This window comes from Egretta garzetta, unplaced genomic scaffold (assembly GCF_000687185.1).
Source record: "Egretta garzetta isolate BGI_Z169 unplaced genomic scaffold, ASM68718v1 scaffold101, whole genome shotgun sequence".
NCBI classification, from domain to species: Eukaryota; Metazoa; Chordata; class Aves; order Pelecaniformes; family Ardeidae; genus Egretta; species Egretta garzetta.
The window spans coordinates 1,194,132-1,212,086 of record NW_009258666.1 but is presented as its reverse complement, the minus strand read 5'-3'; the positions used below and the strand labels follow the sequence as shown (position 1 = coordinate 1,212,086).

At 42.1% G+C, this 17,955-nt stretch overlaps 3 protein-coding genes across 7 annotated transcripts in view; 2 read left to right on the top strand and 1 right to left on the bottom strand.

The window, feature by feature from the left end:
* Positions 1 to 112, bottom strand: part of STPG1 (sperm tail PG-rich repeat containing 1) — a 13,984-nt gene extending 13,872 nt beyond the window's left edge. The window contains exon 1 of the mRNA XM_009648566.1: positions 41 to 112. Within this exon, the coding sequence (XP_009646861.1) occupies positions 41 to 112 (72 nt within the window). The remainder of the gene's footprint in view (positions 1 to 40) is intronic.
* Positions 1 to 14,406, top strand: part of NIPAL3 (NIPA like domain containing 3) — a 23,028-nt gene extending 8,622 nt beyond the window's left edge. Inside the window, exons 1-12 of one of the 4 annotated variants that reach the window (XM_035903964.1) lie at positions 102 to 644; positions 983 to 1,393; positions 3,225 to 3,293; positions 3,392 to 3,563; positions 3,674 to 3,733; positions 4,463 to 4,608; positions 5,397 to 5,493; positions 6,792 to 6,927; positions 7,600 to 7,688; positions 9,152 to 9,215; positions 10,259 to 10,353; positions 10,996 to 14,406. In XM_035903964.1, the coding sequence (XP_035759857.1) occupies positions 1,295 to 1,393; positions 3,225 to 3,293; positions 3,392 to 3,563; positions 3,674 to 3,733; positions 4,463 to 4,608; positions 5,397 to 5,493; positions 6,792 to 6,927; positions 7,600 to 7,688; positions 9,152 to 9,215; positions 10,259 to 10,353; positions 10,996 to 11,195 (1,227 nt within the window). In that variant the 5' untranslated portion in view covers positions 102 to 644; positions 983 to 1,294 and the 3' untranslated portion in view covers positions 11,196 to 14,406. Of the gene's footprint in view, positions 1 to 101; positions 645 to 982; positions 1,394 to 3,224; positions 3,294 to 3,391; positions 3,564 to 3,673; positions 3,734 to 4,462; positions 4,609 to 5,396; positions 5,494 to 6,791; positions 6,928 to 7,599; positions 7,689 to 9,151; positions 9,216 to 10,258; positions 10,354 to 10,995 lie in introns of those variants that run through there. The other 3 variants (XM_035903965.1, XM_009648499.2, XM_035903966.1) reach the window with 3 other exon arrangements.
* RCAN3 (RCAN family member 3) overlaps positions 11,382 to 17,955 on the top strand; it is a 17,590-nt gene continuing 11,016 nt past the window's right edge. For both annotated transcript variants that reach the window (XM_009648498.2, XM_035903968.1), the window contains exon 1: positions 11,382 to 11,434. The gene's annotated coding sequence lies outside the window, so the exon portion shown is untranslated. The remainder of the gene's footprint in view (positions 11,435 to 17,955) is intronic.

Here is a 17,955-nt window from a genome sequence, read left to right as displayed (position 1 = left end):
TTTCCTCACGGGGGGGGGGGCGGACGGACGATGACTTTACCCCGTCCTCCCCTGACAACGGGTGTTTTTGCCCTTTCACGGCCAGGCCGTCGTGCTGCCCCTGTCCCCCCATGCTGCCGGCAGTGGGGCAGCCTACGAGTTAAAGTAATCCCTTGTCAGGCCAGGTTTGGCCAAGAGAGCTTGCAGTTCACGACCTGAGCATGGGACGGGTCCTGCTACCTCAGGATGTGACCACAGGCCAGTTGTCCAGGGTCCGAGTCAAAGGGATGCTCAGCCTGCCCCATTTCGGGCAGTGGGGATGTGTCACTTGTGAGGATCACACCCCTGCAGTGCCTGTACACCAGCATCCCCCCCTATACAAAGGGCCCTTTCCAGCAGTGTCTGTTGCTCAGGGTTGCTGATGCTCTTTGAGGTCTTTGGTGGAAGGAGCCATGACGGCAGGCAGGGACCTCTGCCTGGTTTGCTGTGCGTGGTGCTTTCCAGACACCTATAATGAATCAGGCTCCGAGGAATTTAGCCTCCAAACTCTGCTTGCAGCGATTACACTGAAATGACCTTTGTTTGCATGAAGAGCAGCGCTGTCATCCACGGAATGTGGGGATGGCGTGACTAATATAATGCTGTGTCCTGAACAAACAACAGAGGTACGCAGGCAGTAGAGAAATTAAAAGCAGGGCTTGGAGGACTTCAGAGACTTTTTGGTAAGAGCTTTCCAAATGGCAAGGCCTGATGTTAAATGCCAGCTGAATATGTCACCCTTGGGGCCAAGCTAGTTTGTAAGCTCTTGGAAAGCAAGGTCTGTCTGAGCTTCTGTGTGTGAGATTTTGTGAGAAGGCATTTAAACTCTGCTTTTACTGCTGATATGTGCAGCTGTTAGTTTGATTTCTGGGAGTTTTCTGTGGCCTATCCTTCATCAGGATTTCATCGCAGGTTTTAGACCGTTTAGTTCACTTGAACTAATTCTGTATTTTTTTTTTCTTAGTATCACCTTGGAGGAATATAACCTTGCTGCCCCGCTGACTCGCTGGAAATACTGGCTTATCTACACTTCTGCCTATGGTGCCTGCCCTGTCTCAGTGTAGCCTGGTGGGGGAAGAAAAGCAGCAGACAGGCTACAGAGAACTTTTTTTGTGCATCACTGAACTAACTCTTGCTTGTCCAAGCAAAACAGGATGGATGGGAAGAAGTGGTACCAAGTTACAGATAAGACGGTTCTAGCAGGGTCCAAGTCTCTTCTCTAAAGAGAAGTTCCAGCATCAGAGAGGCTGAGAAGTAAACACTCCAATCAACCAAAATGGAAGGAGGCAACAGTCCAAGTCTGCAACTTCAGCAACTTCCGGTGGCCACAGCAGCGGTTTCTGTACAGCCACACACTGACTCCTTTTCTTACAAGGTCAGATTTCTACCCCAGTCTATCCCTAGAAGGCCCTAACTATTCAAGTAAGCTGATAATGCCACTGTATTTTGGTTATTTTTTTGCAGAAAATGCAATCTTTGTATTTAGCCATGCCTGGAGGCCCCAGTGTATTATATGCTGTGTATATAAGCAGTGAGAGGAAGAAGGAGAAATTCTGTGTCTTGAAGAGCTAGACAAAGCAAAGAAAGGGCTGGCAGTTAAAAGATGTGGGTGTCCAGAGGTGGTTAGGCAAAATAAATTCTGCGAGGTGCCTTTTCAGACTAACCCATACATCAGTAACTGAGATCAGACATTCTGGTCTGCTGTATATTCAAGTGCTTGAATTTCAGGTGGGTCAGCCACAGTCATGCAGAGAGCCTGCAGCTGAGGTAGGACATGTTGCTGTAGTTCCTCCTTTTTCTCCAACTGGGAACAGAGCTGTTCCCAAATTTCCCCTGAATCCTTGATTCTGAAGGTGCTCAGAAAAGCCTAGCAAGGAGGGCTTTTTTTTCGCTGGAAAAAGCACTTTGCTGAGAACGCAGTCCTAGGTGCGTTGTAAAAGTTGACCAGACTGATGTTGGCTTGCAAGCTCTCACAGTCCAGAAGCCAATCCCAAACACGTGCTGTGCTTAGGAGCTTTTCAGCTGAGGCACCATCTCCGCCGTGTCTTCTAAACTGAAATCCAGTTGCTGAACCAGTAAACCATGCTGAGCTTCTCTGGCTACATCTGTGATCACACAGTGTGACATTTTTCTGCCATCTTTACTGTCTGTTGTGGGAAGATCTCTCAGGTGTTTTTGAATGAGGCTGCCTGGGTGAATCTTATTTTCGTACATCCTGATAAAGAGATTTTTGTTCCACTGATAAGAACTTGAAATCTTAGAAGTCCTTGTCTTACTATGTATGAGGAAATCAAGAATACTATATTTACTGTTAAGGGAGGAATATGAATGTGAGCTCAGTTATCCCAAATCAATCAAGTAAGTACTAGACTGTATCTTGGAGACCAGCACTGAAATGAAAAGTGCTAATGACATCTAATGAGATTTAGACAGTTGTTGGAAGAACACAAATGCTAAATGGCCTGGCTTAGCCTCAGGCTCTTCTGTTCACTCCTAATGTACGTTTCCTTTGTGACTCAGCCTGCTTTACATCCTTTTTTATTTCAAATTCTGTTTTTAGACCGTGAGAATTATTGCTGAGCTGGGAATGCTAATATAGAAAGGGTTGGGAGCTTGCTAGGAGCTGCTACCAGTTGCCTATTACTTTGGAGTAACTGGTTCATAAAAAAGCAGCATAAAATCTGTGATAATTGGGCTGCCTCATCAAATGGGCTAAATTACCTACTGAACCAGCAGAGTTTATAAGTGGAGAAGAGCAGAATAGTTCTTAAGACATGACTGGCAGAATGCAGAGGTTCCTGATCCATACTCTGCTGAATTCCAGGGCAACAAACATTCTCATGGAAAGAGTTTTCAAAGGGAAGAAGGAGTGAATGAGTCATTAAATGTGTTTATCTTCTTCCCTTCTGAGAAACTGCAAAGAATGCAAATATATGCACACTGATTTGAGTTTCTTGTAGAAAGTGTTTGTTAAGGAAGGGTTCCTTCACCTGAGTTTCACAGATTCGGAAAGCAGCCACAGGGAGCTTACCTGAATTGCCCTAGATCACCTAGAAAGGGTGGAAGATAAACAGAGATTTTATTGACAAGTGATCTAGAAACTGTTTTAAAAAGTCTGCTCTCTTCCAGCTTGTGCAAAAAGCTCCAACTTCCTTCAGGGTCCAGTGGATAAATTTAATATCTGTGCATTTACTTTTGTTTTACAGGAGAACTTGATTGGTGCATTACTAGCTATTTTTGGGCATCTTGTTATCAGTATTGCGCTCAATCTCCAGGTGAGTATCACGAAGCAAATATTGATCCTGCCTCAAGCATCCTGCATTAAAAAACATCAAGCATGGCAAAGATTCTTTGCCTTTATTTTCTTTTCTAGAAATATAGCCACATCCGACTGGCAGGTTCCAAAGACCCCCGAGCCTACTTCAAAACCAAGACATGGTGGTGTGGACTGTTTCTGCTGGTGCTGGGAGAGCTGGGAGTGTTTTCCTCTTACGCCTTTGCTCCTCTTTCACTGATTGTGCCGCTCAGTGCCGTGTCTGTAATAGGTAAGGGGGAAAGAGGCAACGGCCATACAAGTTTTGAGTGCATTCCAGTGTGAGATTGCTGATCATTGGGCTGATACGTAACTCGGTGCTTCTCTCTCCTTTTTTTGTAGCTAGTGCAATCATAGGAATTATATTTATTAAAGAAAAATGGAAGCCCAAGGATTTTTTGAGTAAGTTCTACAGTTCCTTTTCATTTTTTCTCTCTGTTTACAAGCCGTTCAGCACATAGCATGGCCTCTCAAGAATCATAATTAGAGGGATGGCAAGATCCCCATTGGCTATAGCACCTCTTCAAAGAAATGTGTCGTCTCATCCACCTTTTGTTAAAAATGGATTTTTTTGGGTTTTTTTTTTCTGACTTGTGCCAAATCATCTGAATCTCACAGATTTTAGAAATACATGGAAATGGTGTTTGTTTGGAGGATCGGAGAATCATGGGTCTCTGGGCTGAAGCTGCAGCCTAGGGCCTTGACTCTGCAGTAGCGTCAGCACAGCTGAATCAGCTGAGTTTCATACACGTGCAAGCATTTGCAGAACTGTGGCATTCATTCTTCCATTTCCTAGAAAATGGGCTGTGGGCAGTGCCAAGCAGGATAAGCCCCAGACACAGATCTTGTAGCTCCTATTTGTTTAGCAGATGCTACCTGGTATGAGCCTTTTTCTCAACTCACAGCATGCACGTTGCCTAGGGTTTCTTTGGTTCTAATGTTTTGAAAGTGGAGCATGAAGGGTAGAGGAGGAATGAGTCACCCAGAGGAATGTGCGTGATGTCATTAATGGTCACTGTGCATGTGCGATATTAATTCCATGCATCCACACTAACCCACTAACTTTGTCCTCTCTTCTTTTTTTTTTTTTTTTTTTTTTTTTTTTTTTTTTTTGTCCTTTGGTTGCCGAAGGGCGCTATGTTTTGTCCTTTGTAGGCTGTGGTTTGGCAATTGTTGGAACTTATCTGCTGATAACATTTGGACCTAATAGTCATGAGAAGATGACAGGAGAAAATATCACTAGGCATTTAGTGAGCTGGCCATTTCTGTTGTATATGGTAAGATGGCCCATAAAATGTGGGACAATTTTCTGCTATATCCCTGACTGGGAGTTTCGTTTCAAGCATTATTTTTCCTTATGCTTGCTAGCAATATTCCTTGTAGTTGCTAATGAACCTATGCCAGCTTTTCCCGGTGTTAGTTCTGTGTTGCCTGTGGACACCTGCATGTGCAATTTGGAACCCTCCCGTTCTTTCTCTGTATTATTCTGTTAGGACTTAAATGACTTTAACCGAAAAGTTTTAGAACAGCTTGCTCTCTCCCTGACCTGTCACCTGCAGCCTGTGGCAGCAGTAGTGATGGCAGCTGAGAGCAACTGTTCCAGAGGTGTCCAAAAACTGTGCTTGCATCGGGGCTTTTTCTAGACTGACTTTTTCGGGAGCCATCAATCTTATTTCAAAATCTTATGAGATCTATCATTTTTTAATGGAGATAACTTTGGCCATTAAATAAGATGTGTGCTGCAGGGATCGCTTAAAGAACCTCATTACGGAAAGTAGGCTGAGATCTCTGAGGTGAATATTGAGTCAGGATTATCTGATGTGTTGCTTTGCCATTAGTATAATGTCAAGAGTCCCATGTTTCCTGTTCTGCAAGAAGCTACTGAATATGTCTTCGAATTAGAATCTAAGAACATGCTAAATTTGATCTATAATTGTGTGTGATCCTCATTTTCCTTTGATTTGCCCTTTTGTGTAATTCTAATGTTTGACTGGCTCAGAATCCCACTTACTGCCAACGCCATACACCCCGCATCTTTTAATATTCTCATTTCTGTCTTTTGTAGCTTGTGGAGATCGTCATATTCTGCCTGCTACTATATTTTTACAAGGAGAAAAATGCAAACTACATTGTTGTTATTCTTCTGCTGGTAGCTTTGCTGGGTAAGTTGATATGGACTTGTCAGATATTCTAACTCTAGCTTATAACAGTAAACTATGGTAAACTGAGGCATCCACAGCTTATAGGAAATTACACTGATCTAACTAATGTCGTAAAATGCACCGATCTACTCTGGAAATGTTACTACAAGTTAGATAAAGCTAATATCTTGCAGTGATTTTTAGGATCTTTGCAAATAACCTTTGAACATTAAGACATTTCCTATAAGGACGGATACTCTACCAAATACAGAAAGTGCAAGTTATTTATTGGCGTTCTTAATTTTAACCTGTGCATGCAAAGGCTGGTATAATCTCTTACCTATTCAATGGATAAGGAAGGCTGATTCAGTGGATGAAAGAGAGGATTTGACCTACAAGAATCTTCTTGGCTCTGGGAAGATTTGCTATGTGGCTAAAGAAATGATAAATACTCTGCCGTGCCAGTATGTCCCTATGTAAATTGGGAGAGGCTCTGGGCATGGTGTGAAATGATGCTTTTGATACCCTCATAGCCTATGGTGGGATCCTACTGTGACTTTGGAAAGGCCAGGATTTCACTTGTACCTTTCTCCACGTTAATTTGTTTTGTTTTTTGTTTTTTTTTTAAGAAACTGTGATCAATTAAACTTTAAAAAGGGTGAATAATAGCAAGGCGGTGACGCAGTCTGATGTGCTGTTGAATCTACGTCACAGTCCTCAATTTTTGCTATTTATGCAACTTCAGTCACTGCAGTCTTCTTTTTTTTTTTTTTTTTTTTTTTTTTTTTTTGAGCTGTTTGTGGCTGGATTTCAGTAACTGATGCCTCAGAGGCTGCGTGAATCACAGACAAAGCAACTGTCCTAATTCTGAATGGCCCTGGCTTGTGCTTTCAAGAAATGGAAAGGAAGTAGGCTCTTTCTGATTTTTGTTTTGAAAATTTCCTTAGCTTTATTAACCAAGTCAGTATGGCATCAGAAATGGAGATTTGTATCCTTCCATCATGTGATTGCACAACACTGTTTAAATACTTAAAAAAACCCCAGTAAATGTTCCTGGTCCTGTAGAGAAGGGAACCATGATACAGCAAGATTAAGTGATTTATTGAAGGTCACTGCAGTGAAGTTGTTGGGAATAAAACTGGCAGAGTTGGTGATAAAATATGCAGTTTGCATCCCTTGTTTGCCCTGACAAAAGGAGGGTTCAAGTTCTTGTAGATCTTGGGTTTGTTTGCTGATGCCTGTATAGAGCAAATGGGCAGTGTTCGTGTCCCCTTGAGCATGTGTCAGTGTTTCAGCTGAGTCTTGGTAAACGTTTGCAGGTTCCATGACTGTTGTGACCGTGAAGGCTGTGGCGGGCATGATTGTTGTCTCGATACAAGGAAACTTACAACTCGACTACCCTATATTTTATATCATGTTGGTGTGCATGATTGCTACAGCGATCTTTCAAGCAACGTAAGGCATTTGCTCTCTTTTTGTCTATAATTGTGCCGGTTGCAGTGGATTAGTAATTAGGGGGCTGTTTGTTATCCTTTCCAGGAATGCTGATTAAATTTAGGAGAATTATCCGTTCTCTTCTGTGACCTGACCTCAAATCCATGTCACAGGAGCCTGAGATAGTGATGTCCTTTGCTTTTCCACGTAGTGACGCTGCCAAGTAGTTTTAATCCCAAATTTATACATCATTCAAGTATTTGCAAAACAATGTTAGGAATGAAATGGTGGCAAATCAAATACAGTATCTGCGCCCTGGCTAAAATCAAAGTGCAGAATCAGTGTTGTTGGTGATGATTTTTGGGTTTTTTTTCTCTGTACTTATGATAACATAAAAAGCTGGTAGCAGCAGGGATAAAAAGCTATTCAAAATGTGACGTTCTGGCCTTAAGGTCAGTGGCAGTAATTTCACTGCCTTTAGTCAGTCCAGCCATAAGGCTTACTCTGTCATTTATATGAATTCCAAGGGATGCTGCTGCAGGTTTAGTGAGAAAGAGAATAAAGTTGCTTAAATTTATGCATCACTTCTGAAAGGCATTTCCAAAAAGGAGACCTATATTAGTCTGTGATAACTGCTGTACAATTTGAGTATCCTTCCCAAAGCAAGCCCTGTTGTCTGTCATTGTATTGCAGATTTTTAGCCCAAGCCTCACAGCTGTATGACTCCTCTCAGATTGCCAGCATCGGCTATATCCTGTCGACAACAGTAGCAATCACAGCAGGTAACAGTGCACAAACCGGTGTGTTGGTCCTTTCTGAAAGAAGGGCGGGCAAAAGATTTTGGAAAATAATCCTCACTTGCAGATGAGGAAGGTGAATACTCGGCAAGATGGTGACTTGTATTTTCTTGTCATCTCTTTTCTGCAGCTGGCTTTGTTTCTTTTTATAAATGTGAATTATCCCATTAGACTGTGTTAAAATTCTCTGCTAAGTTCTGTCATTTTGTTTAAAGTGCATGGGAACCTACATTTGAGACTGTACTGCTCATACCATGCTAGCGTATAGAAGAGGGTGATGTGTGCTCTTAGATGTGCAACTTGCATTCACAGCTAAAATTTCTCCTTGTGTAGTTTTATCTAGATTGCGTTAAAATGTGATACGGCGTATAAACGTATTTGCTTCCTCTGTACAAAGGTGTAGTCCTGATAGTCTTGTTTGCCTTGTATCTAGAATGCAGCTGCTCACAGCTTTGTAGGCATTTTTCTTTCTGAACAGATGACTCCAATTTCAGCTCTGGTGCACACAGGGAAAGCTTTGTCTTCATGGACAAGGATGAGCATTTTTAAACCCCTTAGGCTTCAAACCTGACGAGCAGCCTTTTTAAGGTTTTGTTCTCCTCACTTAGACATACGAGCAAAACTGGGGAAAAAAACAACCAAACAAAAAACCCAAGCTCCCAACACTGGAGAAAGTGCCTCTGCTTGACAGTGATAGACGCTATCTGTGTAAATAGTAATGCTCTTCTAGGTATGTAAGGGCAATAGCTTCCCCCCTGCGTTACACATTGCCTTTTAGTACTCTTCTTCAACGTCGTGAGAGAGTATGGCCTACCCTTTGGCTAATGTTTATTTCCTGTCATGTCCCAAGCCATACTCTGCTCTCCGATTCGTCAGCTTATTTACTTTACTTCAATTAGAAATGTAAAGAGTAGGAGCCACAATGCATGTCCAGTTGACATCCAGGACACCAAGGGCGCTTGTCATCTTACAGGTTTGAGTTGTATGCACTTGTCTGGGGTCAAGAGTTTATATCCTTTTGTAGTTAGAGAAATCTGATTTGGTTTGTCATTCCAACTTCAGAAATACAGTCTCTCTTGTTTATGTGGTTAACCACTGCTGTATGGTGAGAATTTGGTTTCCAGCAATGTTTCTTTTGCACCCCCCTACTCCAGTATGGAAAGATTTGTACTGGTTGCTGTGCTGCTGTACAGGTTTACTTTCATCTCTATTAGTTACACCAGTATAACTATTTTGGTAGTGAAATTCTAAAAGATCTGTCAATAAATTGTGTTAAAGTAGAAATCCGGCCACCTTTGTCTATCCTGAGATCATAAAAAAACCAAAGGTGATGACTATAAAATAGGAATCTTGCATGATTTGATTTCTGGAGGGACTAGTGCTGGAGACGTAGCGCTAATTGCTCGGGTAAGCTGGGAAGAAATGTCATGATTTATTTCCTTTTAAAGGAGCAACTTTTTACTTGGACTTCACCGGTGAAGATGTTCTCCATATATGTATGTTTGCACTTGGGTAAGTGTTTAAAGTTTCCTTGATAGAAAACTGGAAAGTATTTCTTCATGTGACTGAAATTTTAAAAATGCATATCCATCTCTCTCTCCATGTAAATATTGGAGGTACGTACATTCTTGGAGAGGAGGACAAACTGAAAGCACTTTCTTTGTTAGAGCAGGCAGTGGCCCATAGAGCTGAGTATCTTGTCTGAGTGATGATGGATGCTCTAGAGGAATTGTATGACACTAGATTATGCATAATTGTACAACATTAAACTCTTAAATCCCTTACTGACTCTACTGGAGATGAGCTTGGACGTTGAAGCGTATCGGCTGTTTTTCAAGCTACCTGCTCATTTATCTAGAAGAATTACAGAATAACCAAAAGGAGCCATCTCTAGGGAATCTATTTCAGGTTTTGCTCCGAGCCTTCACTGAACTGTGACTGGACTTCAGGAGTCCTGTTTCTTAGGGCATGAGCACTCACACAATGCAGATATGATCAGTAAAACATTTGCTGTGTAACTCGGCATTTAGTCCTAGTACAGTGTCTTGATGTGATTAGCTCTCCGTAATCAGGGGACATTCTGAAATGTCTTTCAGATTAGTACAGAAAAAACAATTGGGAGATTAATGTTATGAACTGCATCTTTCTCTGTCAACATACGGTAAAAATCAAGATCAACAGTTGTTAATGGGTTTACCTGTGGGAAACCTTTCAAAGGTCAGGCTGCTAAATCCTGGAATTTCATCAAAGCAAACCATATTTTGATATGCTTCTTTTCCCTTTTAGTTAGTCAAGATTAATTAATTAATGTGAAAGCTTTTCCCTACCATTTGATAAAGAAAAGGTGCAATTGTTCTGATTGCTAGGTGGGTTTCAATACTGTTGAGGGTTATTCAGCTAAGTCAGTTCCCTGTAATTCTGACTTCAAGGTTCTTTCTCTTCCAGTTCTGAATTCTTTATGGTGCTACATGGTAGGCACTTAGAAAGAGCAACATGCAATATTACCGCCTCTTCTGTTTCGTAGTTATCTCAGTAGATCTTGTCTTCTCTCTCAGGTGCCTCATAGCATTTCTCGGTGTCTTCCTGATCACAAGAAATAGGAAGAAATCTGTACCATTTGAACCTTACATATCAATGGACGCTATGCCAGGTAACAGTAAAATACAGTGGTTTGTCACTCTTTAAGTGTTGGGCTTCACAGTGAAAGCTCCAGCTTTAGGCTCTGTTAACTATCCGGGAATATTAGGTGGCAGTGGCGGTTCCTAGTTTTTCCTTCTCTTGTTAGTTTGTGCTTTGTGAGGGGTATGTACCTGTCTTGCATGGAGTGGAGAGAAGGTGACATGCCACTCGGATGCCACTTATTCTGGGTCCTCTGGCACCCAGGGGGGATGTCAGACTTTATCACACCGGCCTTGTTCTGTTGGCTGTTGTCTGGGAAGGTGAATTAGTTTTGAGCATTTGCTTGAGACTGGACTTGTGTTGCAAGAGGTGGAGGCCAGTGGGAGCAGAAATTTCTTTTGGGAAGCACAGCTAAACTCTTTCTGGTGAGCTGTATAAAAGATATGCAGCACTTGATAAATAACTGACTGCCATCCCTCATTCACTTGAAGCTTATTTCTTCATTAGTTGCTTTAGTGCTAAGCAGAAAAACATTATGTCTTTCATTTAACACTCAAGGAACTGATGAGCCACATATCACGAACCCTGAGACCTTATAACTTGCTGATTTAAGAGTGCAGGAAGAATGCACTTTTGTTCCTAAGCATTTAATCTCTGTCTTTGCTCTTTTCAGGCATGCTGAACATGCACGATAAAGGGATTGCAGTTCAGCCTGACCTCAAAGCTTCTTTTTCCTATGGTGCCCTAGAGAACAATGACAGCATGCCGGAAATTTATACTCCAGCTACATTGCCAATCGTGCAGGAGCAACATGGTTCCAAAGGAGTTTCTGCTCCACCCTACCGGGTGCTGGAGCACAGCAAAAAGGAGTGAGTGACCTTTAAGGAACTGATTTGAATCATCAGAAGTATGACCTTTATTTATTTACCCATTAAAATATAAGCAAGTGTAAAGCCAACCTTGATATAGTTTAAAGCTCGTCTCAAACTTAACTTTCAAGGCTGATTATTAAAATAAACAACTCTCTGTCATTGTGAAGTTGAAAGCATTCGTCTTGGCAAGAAGTAAATCACAGTTCTCCATTGAAGGCTGCTGCCTGGAAGCATGAAATGGTGAGTGCAGTATCATGGCAGTATGAAACCGATGAGAGAGCGGACGCTGTGAAAATGCAGAGCTGTGAAAGAGAAGTGACTGTGCAATTTTTAGTCCTGCTGGGAGCAGGTTTATCTCCAAATAGAAGTTTTCAGGAAGTTGCTCGCAGAGAGAGGAGGGCAGGATTTAATCTTTCTTATATAGAGACCGTGATGGATTTCCAGAAAAGTAAATCCTCATGTCTCTAGCATAACCACTAAACTACCTTAACTGGCAATAAAATGTAATTGTTTTCAAGCACGAATACTGAAAATTACTGTGTCTTTAGAGCAACACATATGGCTAGAGTGAGCAAGCTAATTTATTCCTTCAAAACGTGAATCTTGGGCACTTCCTGTACAACTGTTCTCTGACTGCCGTTGAACATATGCACTGAGTATGTGAATTGTTTTCATAGCACCACCGGATTATCTGGCATCTTAGAACAAAGATTATTTGGCAGTTTTATGGTTTCATAGCAGGAGCTCCAAGTTGGATTAGATGGTGCAGAGGGAACACTGTGAAGTACAAGAACAAGAAGAAATGAGAATAGTAGCATGACTGGTATCTGGTGGGAATTTTTTTTTAGGTCTTGATGAGGTCCTAATTCTGTTACAACTTCTTCTTTCCAGTTGAGGCAGGGTATCCAACTTTGTTCAGTGGTCTTAAATGCTTAAAGGTGTTGACATTCCTTAGTTAAAAACCTCAGTCTAGGTGTTTTAGGCTGCCCCCTCCTTTTTTTTTTTTTTTCTTTAAAAAAAGCGAAAAAAGATACTGGTCTAATACTGTGAATGACCTAAGAGGAAAAAAGAAGCGTGCGCAGTCCAGCACTCGGTGTGGGCTGTAAGAATAATGGATCATTGTGTACTCATGGTATTTATCTTTCCAGCTTCCAAGAGATGGCTAGAAGCTGATATGAATGGAGAATAGACACAAGGGGGGGCAGAACTTGTCAAGTGAAAAGGACAAAGTACAACATTTACTGGCATATGCATAGTGGCACTTCAATATCATCATCTCTAAAAGCAGTTGTTTTGCTGGGAAACAGAATTTTAAGTCTACTCGGTGTATCTTGGACTGTATACATAGTGGAGGGTCTCCATGACCTTAGAAGACCTTATTTGAAATGAATAGTGCTTGTGTTCTCCCATTTTTAAGTGGTTACTCTGATACCAAGGGGTTTGGGAGGATCTTGGACTTGCAACAGTGACTTTCTGCAGTATTTTTTTTTTTTTTTTTTAATTAAATTGACTCATGGCCAGTGTCTGTTCCCACTACCAAAAATTCCCAAGAACTCCACTGACTTGTATATAGTTATTCCAGATTGTTGCTATTATATATGACAATAGAACTGGGTTTTTTGCATATGTTTGCTTTGCCAGCTACAAATACCAATTTAATCTGGAAATACTTGAGATTGCTTTGGCATTTTTGTGCAGCTTAGAAAAATTATAACCTTCCCCTCCTGCAAAGAGTAGATGCCTAGTGGCTGTACGTGTACCTGTATGTGAAGTTTCTTCACCAACTTGGCATGTCTGACAACTTAGATCTTATCAGTGGCATCCTGTGCACTACAGCTTATGAAACCTCAAGAAATAACAGCTTTTCGTTTGCCCTCAATACTTTTTGTGTTTAAGTAAGATAACAACATTAATGGGCTAATACTGCCAGAACATTAATCTTGCTGGAGTTGCAGTGACACTGATTTACTACCTTTTGGCTTTGTATCCCCGGTAATCAATCGTTTGTGAATTTATGTGCAGCTTTTGTTCATTAACAATACAAAACAAAGTAGTACAGGAGAGGCTGAATGGGAAGGGTACAAGAATCCTGGCTTTTCTTATCTCTTCCCTTTTAATCGGTGAGGCAGTAGCTGTTTTGACCTATTAGTTCTGAAAGCACAGAAACATATTGTTTTAAAACAAGCTGTGCTAAACAATGCATAGCTGCAAACTCTACTTTTTACATAGCAATGTAAATCTGTGTTTAATTATTACAGATGTGGCTGTGGTATAAAATAATCAGAAGCGCCTAAATGTTTTGCTGTTGGCTTCTACTATTAGGATGGTCCTGTGTGTTACAGAACATAGTTTTCTCAGTTCTTAGGTTTTTAGTAGTATTTAAAAACTGCAGGTGACTGGTGTGTGGGCTTTGTAGCCAGTAAATGGCTGGTTAGGTTTTTCTCCTAATCGTGGGAATGATGAGAGACAGACACAGAGTGCTTTGCCGGGGAAGAGAGCTACTCTGATGCTGAGCCCCCGCTTCTACTTCTCTTTTGTGGGCTGCTCTCTGGCCTGATGCAGTGATTTTTATTTTTTGCAGTAAGTTGCCTGGATTCTCCATAGCCCTGCAGCCTGAGCACCAACTGACTCCTGGCCTGACCTTCTCTGCCAGAGAGCCCTCAGTCGTCAGCACGTGGCTGGCTTCTGCTCTGAGTGAAATTTCCTCCAGCCATAACCTGAGCTTTTGTATTATTGTGCTGGTTTGGCCCTTTTCTTTCAAAGACTCTGAAGGCAAGAGTCTTCCTCTAAAGCTTTATATAACCATGTTTTATTTACACAGTCTGTGTGTGTTTTAATAATTCTACTTAATAATGACAGTTCCCTTTACCTGGAGCGAGACTTGCTTTTGGAAACTTCCTGACAAAGGACTCCAGGGGAGGTGATGTCTGTTTCTACAGCACATAAATCACAATATTTTAGATTACTCCATTGTGCCGCCTCAGTAGAGCCTGGGGTGGTCATTGGGCTATAGGCCTCAACTCAATGCACTGATGTTATAAGGGTTGCATTTCTGCCAGGCTGTGTTAGCCACCGTAAGCACGGTAGTAGGACTGCCAGACTGCACCTCGCTCCTGCTTGCTGCCTTCGTTCAATACTTGAATTTTAAAATGTGGGCTTTGGTTTGGTTTTTTTTTTTTGTATTTTATGTACTTCTCCCTTTCTTGCTCTTTCTCTCAAGCTTCCAAAAGATTTTATTTTCTGCTCTTCAGCACAGTCTTACTGCTGCCATTTCTGTTGCTGAGAAGGCATGGACAGGGGCCCATAGATCTGTTTAAACTGACTGTAGGACTTCTGTGTTCTTCCTAAGAGTGGGAGGGTATAGCTCAGGATTGAAATAAACTCCTTACCTCCCATCTAGTTCCGAGCTTACAAGCTGAAAACAGGAAGCTATCTGTACCCCAAGTCTATACTTTTTACAGAATATTTGTTAGTCTGAGGAGACAATGGCCATGCCCGGGATTGCAGCAAATGTTGACAGCGAAACAGCACATGAAGATTTAAAGGAGAGGAGCCACATTCTAGTCCTTCTTGCAGCATGAAAAATAATCTGTTGGTGTACAGCACACTTTAACATGGGTATGTCAAAACTTCAGCTTATCCAGGGCTGATCCCGAGAGAGGCAGGGCACTGTAAACAGCAGAGTATCCTTAGATTTCCAAAATCAGTTGACTGCTGTCTCCTTTACTAAACTGGTAGACTAGCTCCTTGACTCTCTTGTCTCCTCGCTTCTTTATCAAATGTGAACCGACATCTATTGCCTCCACACTATGTGGCTTTTCAATGCACCAGAGCACTTAATACGTTCTCATCGTCTCTTACGTGTAACTTAATGCTGTGGAATACAGCTCCTATGTTGGCTGAATGTACGAAATGATCTGCCTACAATGTTCTCTCGTTCACATTAAAATGTGTAAATAAATCAAGCTTTACAGTATTGGACTATAAGGATAACTGCTTAATTTTTCTTAAGCATTGTTGCATGTCTATTTAATTCTATTTGTCTTTTAGGTGAGACCTTTGGAAATGAAACTTAATAAACGATTGTGGTAAAACCTAGAGAATTCCGGCCTGCTCTATACTCCTGGTATAGCTTTAATCGGCCCTAAATGTCTTGAGAGAAGTTAAGACAGAATTTAGTTTACTACTATAAGTACTATGTGCATTCAAAGAACTTTTTTTTTTTTTTTTTTTAACAGGATACTTGTAAATGAAATGCAGATTGCTACAACTCGTGTTTGGGGCTGCAGCATTACTAACGCATGCCATTTTACATGACTCTCCAAGTATTTGGTGTCAGCTTTAGGAATCGTGCAACTTACTTTAAAATCTTAGTTTTACAGGGCTTTAAAAAAAATCGTAGCATTCATTATTTCAGAGAAGAGCTTGAATATGTGATCCAAGTATAGCCTAAAGGGGGAGGGGATGATGACACAAGATGAGCCAAATCACAAAACCAAAAGCAGTGTATTATTGGTGGCCTGACTCATGATTTTTGCGTGCCTGCCAACTCAATACTGAAATTGAGACAACAGCATGCTTCTCTGAGACAGCAAAGACCTCTAATACTAGTTGGGAACGCTACACTGTAGGAGATGCCATCCTTCAGATACGGGATATCATGTCTTTGACTGTAGGAGTAGACAGCTTAAGGGCATTTCCTAACAATGCCATTAAGAGATACAGACGGTCATAAATTTAGAATACTGGCAACGTAGCTTAATCGAATGCTTGCCAACCTAATTAACACTCACCATATGGGTTTTAGTCCAGGGGGATGAGCAGAAGATAACCCTCAGGATACTCTTAATTAAATGTATCTCTTGGGGTCCCAAACCACAAATGGAAAAAAAAACCAAAACCAACGAAGAGCAGCCTTATCCTCTTTCGTGTTAAAGCTGCACTTCAGAGAATTCCCTGGACACAGGCATTAAAACACTGGCTGGCACTTTCTTGAATGCTTGCAGAAGCAGCATACCTAAGTGCCAGAGTTTCTGATAAACGCGGTAATACTTTGTTAACATACATCACTTAAGGGTTGGTGTTATATCAGAGACAACTGTGTTAAGTGCTAATGTAAAGAGGTGGCAATCAAGCCAGATGTCAGGATCATTACAAAAATGCATGCTACAAAAGACAAAGCATTTAAAAGGCCCCTGAAATGGACACAGATGTTGGGAGTTTATGGCATTAAAGCAGAATATATTGCTGGCCAGGGAGGAAGAAGATGGTATTGAATTAATAAAGCATGGGACTGCAGCACGGAAAGGCTAAGGTAATTGAGACTAACCAATTACGGCCTATATTTGCACTGCATCTAAATTGCAGAATCCCTTGACTGGACAGGTTAAGACTGATCTTACCTTTTTAAAAGTGAATTCTGCTCTGCCCTGTTTTCTTACGAGGGAAAGGTCTGCGCTGTGGACAAATCCAGTACCTAAAGGGGGCCTATAGGAAAGATAGGGAAAATCTTTTTAGTAGGGCCAGCTGTGTCAGGACAAGGGGTAATGGTTTTAAACTAAAGCAGGGTAGGTTTAGACTAGATATAAGGAAGAAATTCTTTACAATGAGGGTGGTAAAACCCTGGCAGGGGTTGCCCAGAGAGGTGGTGGAGGCCCCATCCCTGGGAACATTCAAGGCCAGGTTGGACAGGGCTCTGAGCAACCTGATGCAGTTAGCGGTGTCCCTGCTCCCTGCCAGGGGGGTTGGACTAGATGACCTCTAGGGGTCCCTTCCAACCCAAAACATTCTATGATTCTATGAAATTACAAGCCTGGTAAAGACAACCAGCTTACTGTTACTTTCTGCCTTTTTTCTGTACCTAAACTTTAGAAGAAAGCATTTCAACCACGGAAATTTCAGTGTTTATGTAAAAAATCCTGTCTTCTGGCTTTCCAAGACAAAGCTGTTTGGCTGAATATTGGTGTCAATGACATTCAATAAGAGTTTTTGTGTGCATTTTGTGGAAAACTGGATACAACCAAAAAAAGGACGTTGGTTTGTGCTTCCTTTAGATGTAAATGTATACAAGGATTCATTTATCACACAGTTCAGATGACCAGTGTCTCAAACAATCTCATCGCTGGATTAAGCCACGATTTACTCCGAGGGACACAAACTGTCCCTGTTCCCATCTGGCAACCGCGTGAGCGTGTCCACCAGCCGAGGCCAACTGCAAAGTAAAAGCGATTAACTTTGGCTGCTGTCTAGGAGCACGCGAGGGCCTTTCGCAGCGGGAAGCGGCCGAGCACAAAGCACCGCAGCACCGGCGCTGTGCTCCCAGTCAGTTCCACGTCGTTGTCTCTGGCTTTAGACTTCAAGGTCACCCGAGCCTCCTGCCAGCACACCCCGAGGTGCTCCTCTGTCAGGTCTCAAACAGTGTTTCAAGGCCGTTAATTAAAAACATGGAAGAGGTCTCTGTCCTCCGTACTCGGCTCTGCCAGCTGCTAACTGCTCCTCCAGAGGCAGTTCGTAGAGCAATTTGCGGCTTTTTCAATCAATACTCATCTCTCTGAGCTCAGTCGTTCCCATAGGGAGCCCAGGGAAAGCCTTTCCTCGAGGCCAGGCAGGCGGTGGAAGCCGGACGCCTCGTCAAGGATCGATTATGTGTAAAAAACACCGTTCCTTTCCCCAAAGCGCTTCGTCCCCCTTTGCTGCGGAGACCACCCAGGACGCCGTGGGGGGGGATGGAAGACGCCCGAAACCCACCGCAGACGAGGGGA